At 50.7% G+C, this 22,607-nt stretch overlaps 1 protein-coding gene across 1 annotated transcript; it reads left to right on the top strand.

Annotated features, from left to right (window-relative positions):
* The first annotated feature begins 1,243 nt into the window (after positions 1-1,243).
* Positions 1,244-7,173, top strand: AQP3 (aquaporin 3 (Gill blood group)). Its single transcript, XM_006182709.3, has 6 exons — positions 1,244-1,439; positions 4,518-4,644; positions 5,007-5,144; positions 5,470-5,588; positions 5,869-6,086; positions 6,173-7,173. Exons 1-6 carry the CDS (start codon positions 1,332-1,334, stop codon positions 6,339-6,341), a joined length of 879 nt encoding a protein of 292 aa, XP_006182771.3. The 5' UTR covers positions 1,244-1,331; the 3' UTR covers positions 6,342-7,173.
* Positions 7,174-22,607: the final 15,434 nt, after the last annotated feature.

A 22,607-nucleotide genomic window follows, 5' to 3' on the forward strand; every position in this document is an offset into this window, starting at 1 on the left:
TGAGCCCATGGCCAGGCTCTCATGTGAATGGGATTCCATGAACATGTGAACAAAGCTTAGTATCTATAGGCAAGTATTGCTTCCAGTCTTAGAGGGTATGTGTGTGCATACCTGCATGTGTGGAGCCATCATCTCTGACAGCCATTCCTCAAGAGGCAAATCCCCAGGGCTCTTAGCCCACTTGGATTAAGTTTCTTTGGAAAATGTGGTCTTCCCTGGCAATGCCGCCTTAGAGACTGGGTGAGGGTATATTTGCTCCCAGTCCCGTGGCAGTAGGGCCCAGGCTACCAGACCTCAGTTTCCCAATTATTAGATGCAGCAGAAGGAGCGGGGTTGCCCATCCCCCTCCTCTGATGGGACTGATCTCCTCATTTCAGCCAGCTTAATCTCTTAAAAAGACAGACTTGCCCCTGGCCAGGGATCAGCCAGAGTAGGGGAGGAGAGGGTTAAAAACATCTGGGACTTACGCTGCTGGCAAGCATGTGGCCTGTCAGGACAACTGCAGCTCAGCCTCTGGAGCCATGTGCAAATTGCACACAGGTACACGTGTGTCAACCTCTGTTAATCCAGCCATGTTCCGCAGGCATGTACACAGACAGGAGAAGTGCCCAGAAAGTGTGATCAGAAACATAGGACAGATGTCATGTGTGGACACAGCTGAGGACAAGGCTGGTCAGCCGTGCAACATGTGACATGCACTAACAGCAGGAGGAGCAAGGACTGGTGAACACTGGCTGGAACTCAGCACAGGTTTTGCCAGTGTCCACCTGGGTCTGGTCTATGAGAGGGTCTCTTCTCTCTTGGGACCCACAGCCTCCTCCCTCCAAGCCCCTGACTGAGTATATGCTGGGTCCAGCTGTGCTGCAGAGCTGGGGCCAGCTCCTTTCCTTTCTGACATGTCTCCTCTCAGCCCCACCGCGGTGGGCATGGCAGCGAGGCTCACTGTGCGAGGGCCAGGGAGATCTCTGGCGGCTCCTTTCCCCGAGCCCTGGTCCTGCACGTGCCTCTACCAGACCATTGGCTCTCAGCCCCGAGACATCTCCTCCCCTAAGTGCTCTCCGGGGCCAAGCCTCGCCCTAAAGGCTCCTCACACCCAAGTTCTCCCTACCTCCCTCAGCTCCCCCCAGCCCCGCGTTCCCCCGTCTCCCCAGGCCAGCTGAGGGGTGGCGCCCACTCCTGCGGCCGGCACGGGGCTTGGCGGGCGGGGTTGCGGGCGGGCGGGGCGCGTGCTTCCCGCTCTCCTATAAAGGGCGCCACCCGGCGCTGGCGGTCACTGCTGCTGCGTCCGCCGCCAGCCCTCCCGCCCGACAGCGCCGCCGCCTGCCCCCGCCATGGGTCGACAGAAGGAGCTGGTGTCCCGCTGCGGGGAGATGCTCCACATCCGCTACCGGCTGCTTCGCCAGGCGCTGGCTGAGTGCCTGGGGACCCTCATCCTCGTGGTGAGTGGAGGGACCTGGAGAAGCCCTTCTCTCCCCAGCCCTACATTCCCCAGTCCCCCTGTTCGCCGAGGGGCTTTGTTTTTAAAGACAGCCTTGACCTCTCTCTCAGCTCTGACCTTCCCCCCCACCCCCAGCTTGACTCCTTGGCCCAGAGCTCTAACCCTATCTATGACAGCTCTGACTCTTGCCAGAATGACAGCTGCTACACACCAGTGACAGCTCTGATCCTTGACCCTTTCACCAGTGACCCAGCCCACAGGTTGTCAGTCACCTCTGCAGTCTGGGACCTCCAACCCCTTCTTGCTCCCACAGCTCCCCAGGTTCCCAGAGTTCCAGCCTGGGGAGGAAGTGAGGGCAGTAGCAAATGGGCCCCTATTGGGTTATTTGGGTCTTGGATGCCTGGCCCCTAATGAATAATTAAGCCTCAGAAAGTCCAAAAGTACCTGTGATGTGAGAATAGCTTGCCATGGGTCTGGGGCAGAGGGCGGAGGCCACACAGCAAACAGCAAGCAGGAAGGAAGGACGATCCTAAAGATGTGGAACACAGCTGTGCCCCAGGCACGAAGTGCTGAGCGACTCCCAGACAGTTACCCAGGCAGATGCCAAGCACTCTGAGCTACTCCCCAGTGTCTGAGTTACTCTATGGGTTCTCTGAGGGAGGCACTTCCCCTGCCTGGGTTACTCCCCAGTCCCAGTTACTCCCTGGTTACGCCAGTTTCGATCTTTCATGACTCTGTTTGCACTTCTTGGGTCTGGCAGACACAGCAGGTATGGGCTCCACTTCCTGCCCCAGTTACTCCCTGATTTCCAGGCACTCTTGTGGTTACACCTGTTTCCCTCTGGGTTACTTCTGGGTTCAGTTGCTCCACTGCAGTGGATGGGGTACTCTGTCCGTGCCCCAGCCCCAACCCTAGGGAACACAGACCAGCCAGCCCCTGGTGGACTGGGAAGATTAACTAGGGGCCAGTAGGGCTGAGTGGCCCACCCCAAATGGGTGATGGTGGAGGAGCAGGCTCCATGGGGAGAGGAGGGCTGAGCCTCACCTCTGGCTTCCAGGAGCAGGAAGGGGGGAAGCAGGTGGAGCACCTATCCACAGCCCCCCACCAGACAAGCAGCCCTACCAGTCATCTGCATCCCGCCTCTCTCTTGTGCCAAGAAGGGAGTCGGGGAAGGTGCTTATCAGCCTCCCACCCCAGAGCCTTGTGTCCCCCACTCCCTCTCTGATTTATGGTCCAGCCTCCTGTCTGAGAACAGCTAGGACTGGGGAAGTTTTCTTCCCTTCACAGAGAGACTTCCCTACCCCCTCCTAAGTCTCTGTCACCTCCCCTCAAAGGAGCAGTCAGGCCTCCTGCTGAGCCCCAGGATCATTCAGCTTATCCTTGACCACAAAAGCAGGGTGTTCCGTTTGTGAAGCCTTCGGGCTCAGGTGGTTGTGAGGCACTGGATGTCAGTGCCCGAAGAGGAGGGGTCAGGCCTGGGAGACCCCGGAGTGGTGGGTGAGGGCTTGCCCGCCTACGTCTGTGAGTTGGGGGCTTAGAGCTTGCAGTGGCAGAGTCAGGGCTGGCTTTAGGATGAAGGAAGCCCCTTTCTCTGGGGCACCTAGTAAGGTGAGGAGAGGGAGAAGGAGGGGGGGAGGAAGAGAAAGTTTAGTCTCAAGGTGGTAGAACTGGCTCTGACAGCTTCTCCCTCCAAGGCCTCCTGGGATGGAGCCAGGTTTGGGCCTCAGGCAACCAAGGAGCTGAGGCCAGGGCCTGCCAAGCTGGGCAAGGAGCCCCAGACCCTCACGTGCCTATTCCAACACACACACACACACACACACACACACACACACACACCCCATCCCCAGACCCTCACGTGCCTATTCCAACACACACACACACACACACACACACACACACACACACACACCCCATCTCTGATCTTTGCTCTTACCTGCCTGCACACCTTTGCCCTGCATCACTGCCCGCCGCTGGCTTCCCCACTATCTCTTGGTCTTTCTGAAGGATGATAATCAAAGTGCTTAACAATCTAGTACAACAGGACGCTGATCCATCAGAAGGAACAAGGGCCCTCAGCACAGGTCTTGGGAAATTTCTGCTGGATAGGCATAAAAACTTTAGTTATGGAGAGGTAGAAGAGGAGAGCCAGGGTAGAGGCTGGAGTGGTTGTGGAGGACACTCTGGGGGTTCAGAACAATAGGTCTTTACAGTTGGTATGGAAGCGGTTTTAACATTTGAACAAAGGAAACAGTCTTTTCTGACTTGCAGGACATAAGGGCCCTTAGTCCTCTTGAATCCCCCCATTTCTGGCAGAAAGCTTAGAACCAGTCTCCCCACTTCCATTGCCTTGGGGCTCCTGGACTACAGCTAGTGAGGGGAGCCACTCAAATCTCTGTCTTTAGGACCTCCAAATCTGAGTGGAAACCTGGACCCCTGAGGGCAGAGAGGTCAGGGCCGGTAGAGAGAGGAGGCTCTGGGACAAGGACAGGTCAAGGCGGCTGAAGGTGCTGAGGGGGAACAGTGAGAGGCAGGGGCTCTGACACCCCAGATTCAGAAGTGGATTCAATCTCACTTCTGGCCTCCTCTCTATTTCTTTGTGCCCCACTACCCCAAGCTCTTCTTTGGGGCAGAGAGGGAGGCGGCTGCAGGTGGGGGATGAGTGAGAGCCTTCCCATCACTATGGGCCAGGCCTGAAGGGCTGGGGGAGGAACTGCTAGGGTGAGAGTGTTCCCGTACACCTACCCATCTTGAGAGTCAAGAAAAATCAGTGAAGATGGTTCAGCTATTTTCTGGGTTCTCAGTTGCAAACTCGGCTTCCAGCCTCCTTCATAGAGCCCTGTTTTATTAAAGTTGGGACACTGGGGGTAGGAGGGCATGTCTGCTTCTTCTGTGGGGGTGAGGGGTAACTGCAGCAGGAGGGGGTGGGGCTGGATTCCAGAAAAGGGCTTCCCTCCTGTCCTTTCCATGAAGGCAAGAGTGGGGAATGGGGTTGCTGACTTCATCCCTTCCTTCTGGAGTGAGAGTCGCTGGTCCTCAGCTAGTCCTCACCCTCCCTGCCTTGTTCTGTTCCCTAACACAGATGTTTGGCTGTGGCTCTGTGGCCCAGGTTGTGCTCAGCAGGGGCACCCATGGTGGTTTCCTCACCATCAACCTGGCCTTCGGCTTTGCTGTCACCCTGGGCATCCTTGTTGCTGGCCAGGTCTCTGGTAAGGCCTTTACCCCCACCCTCAGCCATCACTCCTCCACAGCATTCCCACAAGGTGTCCTGACAAAAGGGGTCAGGGGGAAGTTGCCTCCCAAGGGCAGGGCATAGCCATGCCTTAGCTTTGGGCCCCTTGGAAGAGGAGAGTGGAGAAGGAACTTGATACTAACACCTTCTACTCTCACTTTGGAATCGGAGATTAGCAGAGTTGGTCTGTTACGTAGTCCAACCCACTGTCCTGTACAAGAAACCCTTGTCCGCACTCCTGCTCACCAGGACTGGAGAAGGGGAGTGTGGAGTGGGGGAATCCTGGCCTCCCTACTGCGGCAGGTGGGGGCTAATAGGTCCCATCTCCCCTCTGCGCAGGGGCCCACTTGAACCCTGCCGTGACCTTCGCTATGTGCTTCCTGGCGCGTGAGCCCTGGATCAAGCTGCCTGTCTACACCCTAGCTCAGACTCTGGGAGCCTTCCTGGGTGCTGGGATTGTTTTTGGGCTGTATTTTGGTGAGTATTCCCACCCTGCCCTCCTCCACTACCACCCTCCCTCTACTTGCGACCTGCTGGCACCAGGCCTTTTGATGACAGACAGCTGGGGCATGCCCAGGCCCCAGGCTCGTGACTCATTCACACACAGGCCCAAGGTGGGGGGTACAAGGGGAAAGAAATGACTTGGGCAACAGTGGAGCCTCAGGCCCTCCACCCCTCCACCCCAGAATAATAAAGCAGTGATTATATTCACCTGTGACTCTTGGGAGGGTGGGCCTAGCTGAGAGGGGAGACAGGGCTCAGGCCTCTGCCCTCACTCACTTGGTGTCTAATCTGTCACCAGATGCAATCTGGGGCTTTGCCAACAACCAGCTCATAGTCTCGGGCCCCAATGGCACAGCAGGCATCTTTGCCACCTACCCCTCTGGACACTTGGACATGGTCAATGGCTTCTTCGACCAGGTATGGGCTGGGGATGTGTAGGGGGAGCTCAGGGAGGAGGACCAGGCTGCCCTGGGTTGCTCATGGGCTGGCTAGGGGACAGGACTCCTTGTCTAGAGCAGATTCCTAGGAATCTGCATATTTAACCAGCAACAGTTTTAGCACCACCGCTCTAGAGAGCAGCATAACACGGGAGATGACAAGACTCTAAGAGTGGAGGGAAGCCAGAGGATGGAACAAGGTGGGGGGGTGGGCACAGAGGTTGGCAGGGAGCTCTCACCCTGTTCTTCCCGCTCTCCAGTTCATTGGCACAGCCTCCCTTATTGTGTGTGTGCTGGCCATTGTGGACCCCTACAACAACCCTGTCCCCCGTGGCCTGGAGGCCTTCACTGTGGGCCTGGTGGTCCTGGTCATCGGCACCTCCATGGGCTTCAACTCTGGCTATGCCGTCAACCCTGCCCGGGACTTCGGCCCACGCCTTTTCACTGCCCTTGCGGGCTGGGGCTCGGAAGTCTTCACGTGAGTGCAGCCCCCACCAGTGTGCCCCAGCCTGTTTCCCCTCTGCCCTGCTCCACCCATGCCTGACCACATCTGTCTGTCCCCAGGACCGGCCACCACTGGTGGTGGGTGCCCATCGTCTCTCCGCTCCTGGGTTCCATTGCGGGTGTCTTCGTGTACCAGCTCATGATCGGCTGCCACTTGGAGCCGCCCCCACCCTCCACCGATGAGGAGAATGTGAAACTGTCCCATGTGAAGCACAAGGAGCAGATGTGAAGGGGCAGGGGCCATCTGCCCCCTGCCTCCTCCCTTGAGCATTCATTGACTGTACAGGGGCTGCTCCCTAGAAGCCCCACTTTATGACCCCTCTGCCAGGCTAGGAAGCTGCTTGTATACCACCACCTCTCTGAACAGCCCCCTTTGGGATCTTCCATCCTGCCCCAGTAGGACCATTGGCCACTGCCCTTGAGCTGTGTTGGGACAGGGAGTAGGGCCAATACAGCCCTTTGTCTCCCAAAGAGAGAGAACAGACTGCAGGTGTGTGAGTGTGTGTGCACGTGCGGGTGTGTGGTTTTCCAGATATTCAGGGCAAGGGACCAAGTAGAAAGGATTCTAGCTGCAGGAGAGTGGGTGAGAGGAAGGGGGAAGGTGATATGTCTGTCTATGAGTGAGGAAAAGGCCAGGGGTCTGCATGTTACAGGGGCTCCATGTGGAGAAGGGTCCAGACATGTGTTTCTGAGTATGTATGTGTCTGCGCTTTTTTCTACGTCGGGGTGTTTGGGGGAGGTAGGGTAGGAATATGAGTAGGGCTGGGAGGAGAGGACCACAGCCTCTGTGGAGCTCTGGCTATTCATACATAAGTAGGAGCAGAGTGACGTGTTTCTGTCACAAAGGAGGCATGAAAGGGGTGGGGTGAAGTCCAGGTCATAAGTTTCATGTTTGCTCTTAAAAAAAATAAAGTATATATATATAGCGCAGATGTTACAGCTTTAGGGATGGGGTTGGGAGAGTCTAAATAGGTCTTCACTCTTTTAATCCTCCACTTAACACATGTACTCTTTTGCCTTTTATAAAAAAACCAATAAAATGTATACCAATTGTTTAAATATCTCTCCACTTGCTCTGCTGTTTTTCTGGGGCCAGTTAAGGAGCTTCAGTGAGTCTGGCCACAGATAGCCAGGGCACCCTAAGGGTAGTACGTGAACCTGCCCTGGGGGTGCAGGCCTCTCACACAGACAGCTCAGCTTGAACCAGGTGATCCCACACTTCCATCCTCCTGGGAGTCCCCGGCATAATGAATAACATCTCCTTCCTGATCCTTACACCACCCACTGTCCCAGGAAGGCATGCTGAAGCCTGGCCTAGGAAAGACCTTTCTCCCAGGCAGAGCTACCCAAAGGGGATGACTGCTACCTAAGAAGCAGTGAGCTCCCTGTTGCTGGAGGAGACCAATCAGCTCCATCGCCTCCAACTAGACCTTGGCCAGTCCCCTTAGCAGCCTCCCTTCCTCCAGCCTGCCCCAATCAGTCCATATAGCAACGAGAGGGATTTTTCTGAAACCCCTGCTGAAAGTGGACTTCTTTCCATGGCTCTCCCTGCCACCCAGAGACAATTCAAAACCCTCCATACTTGACTGAAAATCTGTGCTCTGCATTGGAAATTGACACAACATTGTACACTTACTATAGCTCAATTAAAAAAAAAAACCCAACCCTCCATACTGCATTCAGGTCCTCCAGGACCTGGCCCTGGTCCCCACCCCTCCCCTCACAAAGCTCCACACCCCCACCCCCAGTCTACTTTGTATGCTCCTGTGCCTTCCCAACCTCACTGCCCACTCATTACAATCCTCCAGATCTGCTCCAGTGCCTCCTCCAGGAACTCATCCCTACCTTTCCCCACTCTTCCACCATTTCTATGGTAAGTTATCTGAGCCCAGAGACCACAGCTGCCTCCAGCTGTGCTTCAGTTCTTCAGTCTGAGGCACCCCTGTGTCCAGTTAGGCTGGGGGTGGACTGACTGATTCTGGCGCTCTGACTGCCCAGGAAAGCAAGGGGTTGATCACACCTGGAGATCATGTGCCCTGTCTCACCTCCTTCCTTACTGAATCCTCCTTAAGTTTCACTGGGAATAAAAGGAGAGGCCACCCCAACCCAAGCCTCCTGCAGAGTTAACCCCATGGGAACCAGAAGATCCCTAGATCGGAAGGAGAATTGTGGATTTTAAGTATGGTTAATAAGTCAACTCTTGCTTCTCAGCCACTTTACAGATGAGGAGACCTTGGCCCAGAGAGGGTGGGTGTGAATGCATGGTCACACAGCCTGGACTCAGGGCAGGTGCGGGTGGGAGAAGGGAGTTCCTTTTCAGGTCTCCAACCCCTCCTTGTCCCCAGCTCCCAAGAGGTGTGTCTGGAATGTTGAAGAGATCTGAGCCAGAGGGAGTGCCCCCTTCTCAGGCCCTGGGGGAGGAAGGGCAAACCACAAGAGGAGAATGTGGGCTTCAGAGTTTCATTCCAGCCACACCAGTCCCACTTTGGGTGCCCCCACCCTATTCTCCTCCCCAACATGCTCCATGCTCTCTGTCATCTCTTTCTTTCAAATTCCACAGTTGACCCTGACCAGTCAGCCCAGGGGTTGGGGAGGCCCTCTAGTACAGTGGTGAACGAGTAGTCAGAACTGGATTCCAGGCCACACAGCCTCTCTCTAGCTGTGTGATCTTGGGGGTGGTCATTTTCTTTCCCTGAACCTCAGTTTCCTCATCTGTGAATTGGGAGATATTGAGAGGAGGAGATCATGGAAGATAATTCATGAAAAGGACAGCAAAGTGACCCTTGGATGGGAAATAGTCAATAAATGTCACCTAGTGATTTTTCCTGCAGAACTGAAGCGGGGTGGGGGGTGGGGTTGGTGGTGGAGGAGAGATGCTGAAGGCTGTTTTTTAAAGGTCATTGAATTCAATATCCTCTTCCTCCTCAGATTCTTTCCATGATTCTGAAGTACCTGAGAGGGGGAGGAAGAGTGGGGTGATGGCCTACTGTGCCCTAACTTGAGGAAGCTTTGGGAGGAATAGAAGGGAGACACAAGAGGGGCCACAGGCACAAGCGTAGATGGCAGAGGAGCCTGCAGCCATGGGAACACGGGATAGAAGGTCAGACCACCAGAGAAGGCAGAAGGCCTGGCCAAGGACCTTCCCATCTCCCCCACTCCCTTCTAAGATATGCCTCCTATCAGCAGTTCTGACTGATAGCAAGTTCTAGAAAGAAACCTCTTCATCACCTTTAGGAAAGTATCTTTTTGTGTGTGTCTTCTTTTTTTAATGGAGGTACCCAGGAGGAACCCAGGACCACGTGCATGCTAAGCACGCATCCTACTACTGAGCTATTGTCCTCTCCTCTAGGAAAATATCTTAATCCATTTTCCAAGGTGGACTTGGAGAAAGAATCAAGATTCCACACCTCACCTCTGTCCCTTCCTCCTGAGCTAGTGCTCTCCACAGCCCACCTTGGAGGAGTTCACACTTCCTTAAAGTCCTGACTTGTTTGCGTTGAAATGAGCCTCCCTGAAACCTGAGTTTGGTTTCGGTTTCCTCGTGTGCCTGCCCCTGTGGTGCACACTCGCGTGTTCCTGGGTGTGCCTGTCTTTCTCAGTCTGTCTGGTTGTGGCTCTGGGCCTGTGCCCCGGCTGATCAGAGGTCTCTTCCTGTGTGTCTCTGTCACTGCCCGACTCGAAGTGTCTGGCTCTTTTTTTGGGTACTTCTAAGTGAACATCTCGTGTACTTGGAGCCCATCTCTGCGTGTACCTAGCACCTAGGACAGTCTGGGTGACTCTCCTACCTGTCTTACCCCAGGGCATTCCTCCTTCTTAATTCCTGGTAATGCGTTCCCTCCTTCTTGCTAACTCTTTCCCCTTGATTTTGTTTGTTGAAAATCTGGGTGGGGCACCCCAAGGCTTGGGGAAATGTGGGTGGGGTAGAGTTGGGTGGGGTGGGAAGGGGAGAGGAGGGACTACTACACCCCGAAGAGAGACCCCAGAGGCAGGCCAGACACCCTTGATCTCCCAAGGGAGGGTCTGTGAAGGTCCTGGCCTCCGCGGGGCCCTGCACCTCCTCACTGGGAGGAGGGAGCCAGCCTGAGTCGTAGGCCTGGGAATGCTGGCAGTGCAAAGGGAGGAAAGGAGGCCCTGGGGCCCTCAGGGAGACTAAGGGGGCTTACCTTGAAACACCGAGTAGAACCAATAGAATGTGTGAGTCCTAAGCGGGCCAAGTGGGTGTGTCTGCCCAGCAGCTGGGGGCGGCCTCCTCAGGGACTCAGGGACTCCAAGCCTGGGGCCAGGTTTGAGGTAAGGAAGAGGGTAGCAGTGGGAACAGAGACTCTGCCTGGTCTGGGTTGTTTCAGAGAGCCACCCACCAGTAAAGGGGAAACTGAGGCCCAGAGCCCCACTCAGGGTCACAGAGCCGTGCAGCAAAGCCTGGACTAGAACCCAGCCCACTGTCCCCAGCTGGCTCCCCTTGACCCCTTCCCCAGGCAGCACTCTGCAACCTCTCAGGGAGCAGGGCTCTGGGTCCATATCACCTGTGTTCCATACCAGCTCTTCCCAGCCATGGGCCCTTAGGCATGTGGTCTCCATTGCGTCCAGATTCAATCTCCACCAGCTCTACACCCCGGGGGGCTAGTAGGCTAGTAACATCTGTGGGCTGCATCACCTGGGCCCTCTTGCCCTCTGGTTTCCAGGTGGGTTTGCTAAGTCGGAGGCACAGGTGGGAAATCAGAAGGCAAGGAGGGTGTGGGGGAGGAAAGTCAGGGTATTCATGCCTCTTCCAGGGCTTTCACTGCGTCCAGTAACAGTGCTCTCTCCTCCTGTCTCCTGGTGGAGGAGGGAATGGCTGCCTGCTATGAGTGCCCAGGCCACCTCTTGTGCCCTTGCCCCGCCTCTGTAAATAGTCCTTACATAAGCTCTCTTCAGTGAAGCCCTAATATATTGTTCCTGCTGGATTCCTGACAGATTCCAACTCTCGACTCTGTAGTTTCTTCATCTGTAAAATGGGGATAGTAATAGTACCTACTTCATTAAGATGCACAAGGTGAGGACTGAACAAGTTAACATATGTACGGAACAACAGACGTAGCAGTGATTGCTGTAGAATACAGAATAACAACAATACTATTACTGCCATGCTTCCTTGTGAGCTCCCTGTGGTGTACTGTGGGAAGGGAAAGTGTGAAGCCAGGCTTGGAGGGAGACACCTGACTCTCCAAGCCAGTCTCCTCCAGCTCCAGGCTGCTTGGAGCCTCCGTGGGGCCTTTGTCAGCCTCGTTGTCTAGCCTCAATCCCTCCAGCTAGGGTGGAACCAACTTTCCCTAGGAAGACTGGGGTCAGGGGAGATGGAGGCCAGAGCCCCTTTTGCAGCCTGGCTCTTCTCCAGAAAACTTAGTTTCCTGAGAAAGGAACAGGTGAGCACACCACCATTTTGTGGAGCTCTGGGGATCTGGTAGAGGTTGAGGATGGTTGGGGTCATGAATTAGGGGTTTAGAGGGTAGTATATATGGGGTCAGGGGACAGAGTTGATCCCAGGGAGGTTGAAGACAGAAGCAAAATCCAATCTGTGCTTCCAAATCTTGTTTCCTTGATTATCAGAAGTCCTACCTCAGGTCTCACTGCCATCCTGTTTCAGTTCCCAGGACAATTACTGTAACTCTGAGGGTCTTTTCCAGCTCTCACCAACACACTGGGAGTTTCAGCAGCTTTGGGAGGAGGAAAAGGGTCTGTGGGCCCCACCTATCCCTGCATATGACCAAAGCACAGGAGGTCTGGGGGGGAACTCATGGGGGGGCATTTTATGGAACAGCTGAGGTTGTCAGTGGGGTGAGGTTATGAAAAGGGTGAAAACTGACTAACCTGAAACCTCCCTGGACCACCCTGGTCATACTTTCTGGTCAGATGATGTGTGGAGAAGGGGCGAGTGTCATGCTTTTCCATCTCCAGAACTCTCTGGGGATAAAGGCTCAAGCCAGATGCAATTACCTAGATCAACTTCTTCAAGCGATCCTTGCTCTGCAAAGTAGTTTTGGTCTACTCCCAATATCCTCTAGCCCCTGCTTCCTCACTGCACTCAGAGTCAAGGAGGTCTGGCTTGGCAAGGAGAGGGAGGACTCTGGGAGTCCTGATAATCATCTGGACATGGTCCACCGCTCGTCTCCATGGAGATGCCCCTACCCCACCCCATAGCTGAGGAGGCACCTGGAATGTCCTGCCCACCACCCTCATCCTTTGCCTCTTTGCTCAGGGTCACTGCCAGGGCCTGGCCGGAAACAGTCCAAGGGAGGAGCTGGGAGGGGTCTGGAGCAGTGGGGGAGGCAGGCTTCAGGCCCCAGTGTGAGGGAGCTCTTTCCTAGGAGAGATAGCCTTTAGCTGGGGGTGGAGAAGGGAAATTGACTCCAGCCTGTGGACAAAGTCTCCCCTTTATTGGACTAAAGTTTTATAGCTTGAGCCACCTTTGGCCGTAAAAGGTGCGAGTGTGCCCACATACACGTGAAGATGCGTCTGCTATGACTATGAAGGGCTGGGGAGGGGTGTGTGCTCACACAAACACAAACATATTTCATCCTCACTCATTCACTCACTCACTGCATACTTGCCCACCTGTATTCATACATGCACACTCATGATGTGGGGTTGAGAAGCCTTTAGGTTTTGACATCACAGCCCAGATTTGCAGGGCAAGGGTTCAGGAAGCAGGAGGTTTAGAGAACGTGGCTGAGAGCCCAATGTCTGGGCAGGGTACACACTAACTGTTGACAAATACTTGCTGAAGAAGAGAACAGCAGAATTGACTAAAACTCTCCGTTTCTAGCTGGTAGTGCTGCCTGTCTGTGTCACAGAAGTTTAGAATCCTAGGCAACCAGACAGTCAGGGCCGACTTACCCTCTGAAGTCAACGGGTCCACATCCTCACACAGCAGGAGGCTGAGTCTCAAATGCAGGTGACTTGCATGAAGCTATGGGGCCAGGCAGTGGCCAGTTCAGACCTAGGTCCCCAGTCTCAGGGTAGAGCTTCTAAGTCCAGGGACACCTGAAAAAAGAGGGAAAAAAATGAAATAAATAAAAAAAGAAACTAAGTCCAGGGATACCTGACTGCAGCCAGGAACCACAGCAGTCCTGGATGCCTGGGGGTGAACAGAAAGTGACTGAGCTCTGGACTGTCTCAGAGATTTGGGCCCCAGCCAGGAGACAGGGTGACCAGTCGGGGATTCCTTAAGGTATACAGGGTCAAGGAGACCAGCAGAAACCGCAGGAAAGCTCCTTGAAAAGTCTCATGTGTAAATTAGTACCTCTGGTCTTTTTGCCAGAGGCCTTGAGTTTAATTCATTTGTTTGCTTATTATTTCATCAAATATCTATTGAGGATATTTCTTATGTCAGGTTGTAGGCATCAGGATTACTATAATGAACAAGATATAGACAAAATCAGATAGGAAGCATCTGGATGCAAAAATGAGGAAATCTGATTCAATCTGTTTTGGGCAACAGTGGTAATTCACTGGTTCACGTAGCTGAACAATCAGAGGAAAGCTTCAGGTGAGGCTTGATCCAGCACCTATGTCCATTCTGTTTTTCCTCTCTCGCTTCCATGGTGTCAGCCTCATTCTAAGCCTGGATTCTCTTATGGTTCCAAGACATCTGGCAGTAGCTCCAGGCTACAAGCTTCTAGTTAATGTCCAGCAGGGAAGGGGGAGCATCTTTGTCACAGCAGTTTCAACAAATACCCAGAGGTGCACTCTGATTGGACCAACTTAGTTACATGTCCACCCCTGAGTCACAAGGATGGCCCAATCTGATTGGATTAGCTTAAGTCACATGTTCCACCTCTGGCCCCAAGAGAGATGTCAGCTCCATCTATTCCCAAATAGATGCTGAGGAGTTAGGAAAGGGGAAACCAGAACCTACCAAATAGTTCCTGTCTTCATGCAACCTAAAGCCTAATTAGCGGAGGAGACTACAAGTACAACTGAACAAAATTGGGAATTGAGACATTTTACTAGAGCAAAATATTGGTATAGGACTGGTTACATTATTTGTGGGGCTTAGTGTAAAATGAAAATGCAGGGGCCCTGGGGGGAGGGTATAGCTCAGTGGTAGAGTGTGTGCTTAGCATGTATGAGGTCCTGGGTTCAATTCCCAGTACCTCCATTTAAAAAATCTTTTTTATTAAAATAAATAAACCTAATTGCCTGCTCCTCCCCAACCTGCTCCTCCCCCAAAAAAAGAAATCATAAGAAAACGCAAGGGCCCTTATTCAAAAATTATTTAGAATTTCAATACAGTGATAATATTAAGTCAAGGGCAAGACCCTTTTAAGGCCCAGGTCACCTGTCCATAAGCTAATCCTGTACCTCTATATTGAGACCTGAAGTATGAGAAGGAATCAGCCAAATGGGCTACCCCAGGTAAAGTTAACAGCTTGTGCAAAGGCCTGGTGGTAGGAGATCAAGTTCCCTGGAAAAGCTGTAGGACGTTTAGTGTTTCTGGAGCTTAGAGTACCAGATGAGACTGGAAAGTATGTGGGGTTAGGTTAATCCTGGTCATGGAGGATCTAGGAAACTGAAGCCTCCTAGGGCTCTTGCTTAGTGGTCCCTGTGAACCAAGCTAGGGGGCAGGGAGGAGCCAGCTGGAGGCCAGACCTTGCCTTTGATGGAGACCAGATGCACAGTGAACAGATCAGGGAGGTAAGGGAAGCATGGTGAGAGGCCCTGGTGTCAAGAGCTCCAGGTTGCTCTGAGACCCAGAGCAAGTTCCATCACCACTCTGCCTCAGTTTTCCCCTTAAGACCACAGGGGTATTATTACATGAGATGATTCTGAGACAGGCTGTGACCTGGGATCTGGGACCCTCTACTAGGGTGCTTACACTTGCACCTGGACAAATGTCTTCTCAAGCAACAGAATACAAAGAAACTATGAAGGACTGAAAATAACTACACACAGCCTCAGTCGGGGCAGTTATGAACAATGACGCAAAAAGGTCACAAACTAACTGCCATTTCTGAGGTGCTGAGAGCAAAAGCAAGGTATTGCACATAGCACTAAGGAGGTGGGCAGATCACCTAAGCTATGCTCCTGCCCAACCCACAGATCTGCCCCCACCCTCGCCCCATTTAAGGAACCAGCTCACCTCCCCCTACCCCCACCTTGGGGAGTAAGCAAGGGTACCTGTTATTTATGTTCCCTCCCTTGTACTGGGGCACGGAGTCCCAATAAAGCCTTGTCTGAATTTCTTGTCTGTCCTCAAAGGGTCTAAGGACCCAGGATGGTAACAATTTGATTCTTAACTTCCTCTCTAGCTCTAGCATTCTGCGATTCTTTCTGGGGTTCCTAAGAGTCTTAGATTAAGATGATGGAAGAAAGGGAGGGAAGAAAGAAGGAAGGAAGAAAAGATGGAAGGAAGGAAGGAAGGAAGGCAGGAGGGGGAAAAAGACAAAGAAAGGGAAGGAAATCCCCTTTTCATAGCATGTTTTTATGTTAGTAAAAACTGTGCTGAACAAAGAAATACTGAGGAAAAAGGATAAAGCAAGAGGTGTAACCCTCTCAGACTTCAGACAATACTACAAAGCTACAGTAATCAAAACAGCATGGTATTAGCACAAAAACAGAATAGAGAGCCCAGAAATAAACCTACACATCTATGGTCAATTAATCTTTGGCAAAGGAGGTAAGAATACACAATGGAGAAAAGACAGTCTCTTCAGCAAGTGGTGTTGGGAAAGATTGTCAGTTACATGTAAATCAGTGAAGTTAGAATACTCCTTTGCACACAAAAATAAATTCAAAATGGCTTAAATACTTAAACATAAGACAGGACACCATAAATCTCCTGGAAGAAAACAGGCAAAATATTCTCTGACATAAATCATAGCAATGTTTGCCTAGGTCAGTCTCCCAAGACAAGAGAAATAAAAGCAAAAATAAACAAATGGGACCTAATCAAACTTACAAGCTTTTGCACAGCAAAGGAAATCATAAATGAAATGAAAAGACAACCTATGGATGGGGAAAAATATTTGCAAATGATGTGACTGTCAGGGGCTTAATTTCCAGAATATAAAAACAGCTCACACAACTCAATAACAACAGCAACAACAACAAAACAACAAACAATTCAATCAAAAAATGGGCAGAAAACCTAAACAGACACTTCTCCCAAGAAGACAGACAAATGGCCAACAGGCACATGCTCAACATCCCTAATTATTAAGGAAATGCAAATCAAAACTACAATGAGGAACACCTCGCACTTGTCAGAATGGCCATCATTAAAAAGTCCACAAACAATAAATGCTGGATAGAGTTTGGAGAAAAGGGAACCCTCCTACACTGTTGGTGGGACTGTAATTTGGTAAGACATTATGAAAACAGTATGGAGATTCCTTAAAAAACTAAAAATAGAGTTACCATGTGATCCAGCAGTCCCACTCCTGGGCATATATCTGGAGAAAATTAATTTAAAAAGATACATGTACCCCAATGTTCATAGCAGCACTATTACCCATAACCAAGGTATGGAAGCAACTTAAATGTCCATCAACAGATGACTGGATAAAGTTGTGGTGTATATATACAATGCATAAAAAAGAATGAAATAATGCCATTGGAGCAACAGGGATGGAACTAGGGATTATCATACTAAGTGAGGTAAGTCAGACAGAGAAAGACAAACATCATATGATATCACTTATATGTGGAATATTAAAAAAATGATACAAATGAACTTATTTACAAAACAGAAGCAGACTCACAGACATAGAAAACAAAGTTATGGTTACCAAAGGGGAAAACGTTGGGAGGGGGATAAATTAGGAGTTTGGGATTAGCAGATACAACTACTATATATAAAATAAACAAGGTCTTAATGTATAGCCCAGGGAAGTACATTTAATATCTTGTAATAACCTGTAACGGAAAAGAATATATGTATGTATAAATGAATCACTATGCTGTACACCAGAAACTAACACAACATTGTAAATCAGCTAAACTTCAATTAAAAAAAAATAGTTACTCAGGAATTGTCCCCCCATCCCTGTCCCCCCCCCCGCCCCCCCCAAAAAAGTACCTGTGCTGAAGACTTGGAGAGATGGAGAGAGTTTACTTTGCACAAACCCAACACACTCAAGTTGAGTATCAGACACTCCTGTTCTTGGAAATCACTTTGGCTCCTCCACAGTGGTGATTCCGCTCTGGTATCTTTATCCTACTTAGCACCCTAGCCTCTGGTTTCTTTCCCTTTTTATCTTCCCTCCTCACTTTCTCCCTCTGGATTGCTCATTATGCTCTAAAATTTTTGGTAAAGAGGAAATGTACAGCTCAGTGGTAGAGTGCGTGCTTAGCATGCACAAGGTCTGGCGTTCAATCCCCACTACCTCCATTAAAAGAAAATAAACCTAGTTATCTCTCCCCCTCAAAACAGAATCAAAACAGACTTTAAAAATTAAAAAATAGAGATAAATAAACGTTTGGTATTCAGCTGAGTAAAAGAGGCAAAAGGGTCATTAGCACAGGTCCTGAGATCTCTTTTCACGGGATTCACTCTCTTTAGGTTTTTTGGTGTTTTTGTTTTTTTTTTTTTTTTGGCAGGGGGAGGTAATTAGGTTTTTTTTGTTTGTTTTTAGACGGGGTGCCAGGGATTAAACCCAGGACCTTGTGCATGCTAAGCATTGTTCTACCACTTGAGCTATACCCTGCCCCACTTTATAAAATATTTTAAAATTTTATTTATTTTATTTTTGGGAGAGGGAGGGAGGTAGTTTATTTATTTTTAGAGGAGGTACTGAGAATTGAATCCAGGACCTCATGCATGCTAAGCATGCACTCTACCACTTGAGCTATACCCTCCCTCTCCTCAGGCTTTGAAAAGCAGTCTGTCCCCCTGCATTGCAAGGGAATAGAACTCTCTCCCCAAGATGATGGCCATTTACATGTCTGTCCCTGAGACTGAGCTTCACAGAGACAGGAAAACACAGATCTGGTTGTAAAAGCTAGCCCCTCATATGTTGCAAGGGGCTCAGTAAAAATTTGTGGGATGAATGAATGGGATTATTCAGACCTCCCCTTAAAGCCCAGGTTCCTTTCTCTCTCCTCCCAGGGAATGGTTATGACAAAACATTAGAAGGGTCGGCTGTGGAAGAAGCTGGAACAAAGCCCTGGCTAGGACAGTTGTGGCGAAAGTTGTATTCTCCAAGGAGAGGGGGTTTAGGGATTCTTGGTGAACCTCAGATTGGGGTGGATGTATAACCGAGAGGGAGGGGGCAGAGATGACACTAAGGTTCCATGCCTGGGTCCCTTGATAGGCCTGGGCACAGCCAAGAAAGGCACCCAGCCAGCCCCTCTGGCTGTGGCTGCGCCTACAGATCTTATCTGGGGCCCGGTTGGTGGATGATACTGAGTCATGGGACCTGCGGCCTAGGAAACAGTTCTGATGTTGAAACAGGCCCAGGGGAGGGGACAGGGTGGGTGTCTCTAGTTTGCCACCAGCACAGACATCATCATTCACACTTCCTGTCATCCTTGGGTCACCTTTATGATCATCACTCATATCCCACCCTATCATTCATTTGTCACCCTCATCATCATCCTGGCATCACAACCGCTGCCCCTTTCTTAACCGTGCTGTCACTTGACCCAGTTCCCATCACCTGTGTTACTTCTCCAGATTGCCACCATCCCTATTCCAGCCCCATGCCCAAGGCTGTTGCTGTCTGAACCACCCTGTCATCCCTATCAAAGGCCTCTACCCCAACCCTGTCACTGGCTAGTTCCATTCCCATCTCCCCTGTCACCTTGACTGTCACCACCTGTCCCTGCCACCCTAGTCACCTTTGTCACCACAGCCCTCACTACCTGTTCCAGTCTCCATCACCTCTAAGTCATCTGGACTGTCGCCACCTTTCCCCATCCCCTCTGTTAGTTCACCGGCACTGCCCATCTCTGCCTCCTCCCTGTCACTATCATCCTCATTCAGGTCTGGAGACGGGCTTTCCCCTCAGGTTTAGACATTTTTCCAGCCTCTGGCCTCCTCTCGGCTTTCCTATATGGATTTGCCAAGCTCCTTATCTTTGCTCTCTGCCCTGGCCAGGGGTACTTCATTTCACCACTATGTTGCCTGGACCCTGGGGCCTGGCATTCATGCCCAGAGTACTGAAAGAGTACTAGGTAGAGGCTCTGCCAGGAAGCCTTGAATCTTCTCTGCTTGCACACCTATGACACCTGGCAGTTCCTTCCGCCCAGCCTACACCTAAAATCCCCACTTGTTAAACTGACTGTTATTTCCCTTTTAATTTTTACTTATTTATTTAATTTATTTATTGACATATAGTCAGTTACAAGTTGTCTGCTTCTGGTGTACAGCATAATTTATTTTCCTTTTTAGGATTCCTTGATGTCCCCCTCAGGTTACCTATCCCCCCATGACATACTCTCATAGCCCCCCTGTACCTTGAAATGTGACCCTTGTGATCAACTACTTAATCGTATAATCATGTGTTTATTCCCTGTTGTATTTTTGGTGTACCTTTTAATTTTTTTTTTTTTTTAACTTTTGAGCATTTTAAGGGCTTTTTAGCTGATCTGGCACAAGCACTTCTGACAAAGTTCAATCAGGGAAGCACATTTCCAGTTACTCATCAGAAAGTGAGGACGCTCAGAAGAAAGTCAGTTACTCATAGAACGAGAAAAAACATTTTGTTGTAATTAGGGCAAAGAGGATGGTGACTTGTACTGTCACCTCCTGATTTCATCTTTCTGCTCTCCAAGGGAGTTGGAAGAAGCCAGGGGCGGAGGGGAAGGGAGAGGGCACCTCAAGAAGATCGCTTCTTCTGGCCTCTGGGAAAGCAGAAATTAAATCCTCGCCTCACACCATAAAACTCTTGGTTTTGAGAGCTAAATATATGAAAGGTTAAAATAAACCTGAGTATTTGTCACATTCTTTGTCCTAGTTATTTCATTGCTGTGAATTTATCCTTAGGAAAATAATTGGAGATGTAGATAAAGTCTTTGCTCAAAGATCTTCATTGCAGTGTTATTTATACCACTGAAACACTGAAATACACATACAAATGAAGAAAATGAAACGTAAAATTTTAAATGTTGGAAACAAACTGAATACTCAGTGACGGAGGATAGATTAAATAAGGCATGGTTTGCTTCTTTGTTATTAAAATCACGGTTCTGAAGAGTTGACAATTATTCTGTAATCATGGCATTCAGTGAAAAGGGCTTATACAAATAGGGTTATACAGAACAATTTTCAATTATGTCAACAGAGTACTTAGAAAGATTAAAGGATAAAAGAGTGAAAGGATTAATAAGGCATTTTGTCATTTCTGAATTGTGAGAATTTATTTTTATAATCACACTATTACTTTTATAATAAGATGTTCAGAAGTAGACATCGAGAGAAAGACGTCCTAAAATAATCCATAAATTCTCCAAAGGAAGTGAAATTGCCTTAAGATCTAAGCAGTAATGTGGACTGATAGGCAAGAATTAGGGGGTGAATATGTAGTTAGGGACGGTGGTATACCAAGAAGGGTGGCAGCGGGAGTGATCTACCTCATCTGAGAGAAGTATTTTACTACTGACATTGCTTAGAATTGCTGCTGCTGCTAGTAAGAAGCAGACTGACTTTTAGTCAGTTTGGTCATTTTTCAGTTCTCTGCTGGTCATGCCCCAATCTACTGTTTGTCCCCAGGGAGGACTGCCCACCCCCCCCAATCTAGTATGCTATTGGTAAGGAACTCTGATTACTAGGTGAGCTGGTCTGTTTTCCTCCCCTCAGCACTGAGCTGGGGGATTTCAGCGGCGCCCAGCTTGTCAAAACTGCAGGGCAAGGTTGTCCTCTGTCGGAGTTGACGCCTGCATGTGACTCCTCTGGCATCCCCAGCTTCCTCAGAGGAACCCTCTGAGTCTCCTGGCTAGCGGCTGTCTGTAGCAATGAGGCCACACTGTGCAGGGATGGGCGACTATGCACTATCCAGCCCCTGATCTAGAGCTCTCCTTGCCACTAAACCATCCTGAGGCCTTGGGCCGTCTCTCAGGGTCCACACTCTCAAGCCCTTGTGGGGGGCCTCACTTTGCCCACCAATAAAACTGGGGCATTTGGTGACCTGGGCCCTGGGGTCCTTTATGGAACTTCACAAGTTGGGGAAGGGATGTCAGCCACAGGCATGATGGGAAGCTGCCCCCTCAGGTTTCCTTGTCCTGTTCCTTTCTGACCTGTGTGAGACATGCTACCACAGGGGCCTAGCTGGGTTGGGTGTGTCAGCCAGCAGGACAGAAGGCGAGTCTGGACAGGTGGACAGTTGAGCCTGGGCCCCAGGATGGGGTGTGTGTGTGTATGTGTCGTGGAGAGGCGGTAGATGAGGGTGGATCCCAGGCAAAGATTAAGGATGGGAGAGGTGGCTCCAGCAGGTTGGCTGACCTTGCTTGGTGACAGCCCTCAGGAACTGCAGAGACAGAAGCTGGGTTGGGCTGGCTGGGGCTAGGGAGGAGCTAGGGGTAGAGGACAGACCCTTGGTGAGGTCACTGCTAGGGTGGGAGCCAAGGTCCTGTTCTGGGAAGGAAAAGCGGTGCCATGAAAGCAGGAGAGATTTGGGTGAGACTAAGGAGGGGCAGGTTATGGGAGGATGAGGTGCCTCTTTATTTGGGCTGCTTCCCAGGAGGGTAGGGAAAAGCTGTACCACCCAGCCCCAAAGGGAGAGAGAGCTGTCTTGTTAGAAGGAAGGAAAGATGGACAGAATGACCTGGGGAACAAGGTAGCCTGTAGCTCTTGGCCAGGATTTGGGGAATTCACAGTTGAAGAGGATGCTCTGGGACATCTAGGGCTTGGTTCAGGCACCTTGCCAGCCCTGGACCTCAGTTGTTCCTCTGTGAAATGGGGAGACTCTCCTTGGTCCTTGCCTACCAAAGACAAAGTGTTCCCTAACCTGCTCACCAAAGACCAAGGAGTCTCCCTTAAAAATTCATTCTGAAGTACAGGGGAGCTAAGAGAAAATTTAGTTGGAATTTGGGCTGAGTAAGGTGGATAGTGGGGATCCTGGACCCACTGTGGGGAGAGTGGTGCTTTAGGATACAAGTAGCCTGACCAGACATCCCCCCCTCAAGGCCCCCACAACAACGAGGCAACATTCTGACCCTGCCTTCTCAGACATTCTGAACCCCTGGATTAAGCCCCTCTCATCAGCCTGTTTCCTAAGTCTCTTTGCCCTGGGGTCCTTCCTTAAGGCCCCTCCCTGTTTCATTCCACAAATATTTATCCAGCACCTGCTATTTGCCAGGTATTTTCTAAGCCCTAGGGATTCATAGGTGAACAAGATTGTTGGTCCTTGAGGTCATCCCCCCACCCCCCACCTCTGCCCCAGGGGATAAAGGAAGGAAAAAAGTGAGGTAGCTTAGACTTTTCTGGCTGTACAAACGAGAGCCCACATGGCTCTGGGAACCCAGAGAAGGTACCACATCCAACCCAGGGGAGGTTGGGGCCGAGATAACGTAGACCCTG

Source organism: Camelus ferus, chromosome 4 (genome assembly GCF_009834535.1).
Source record: "Camelus ferus isolate YT-003-E chromosome 4, BCGSAC_Cfer_1.0, whole genome shotgun sequence".
Taxonomy (NCBI): domain Eukaryota; kingdom Metazoa; phylum Chordata; class Mammalia; order Artiodactyla; family Camelidae; genus Camelus; species Camelus ferus.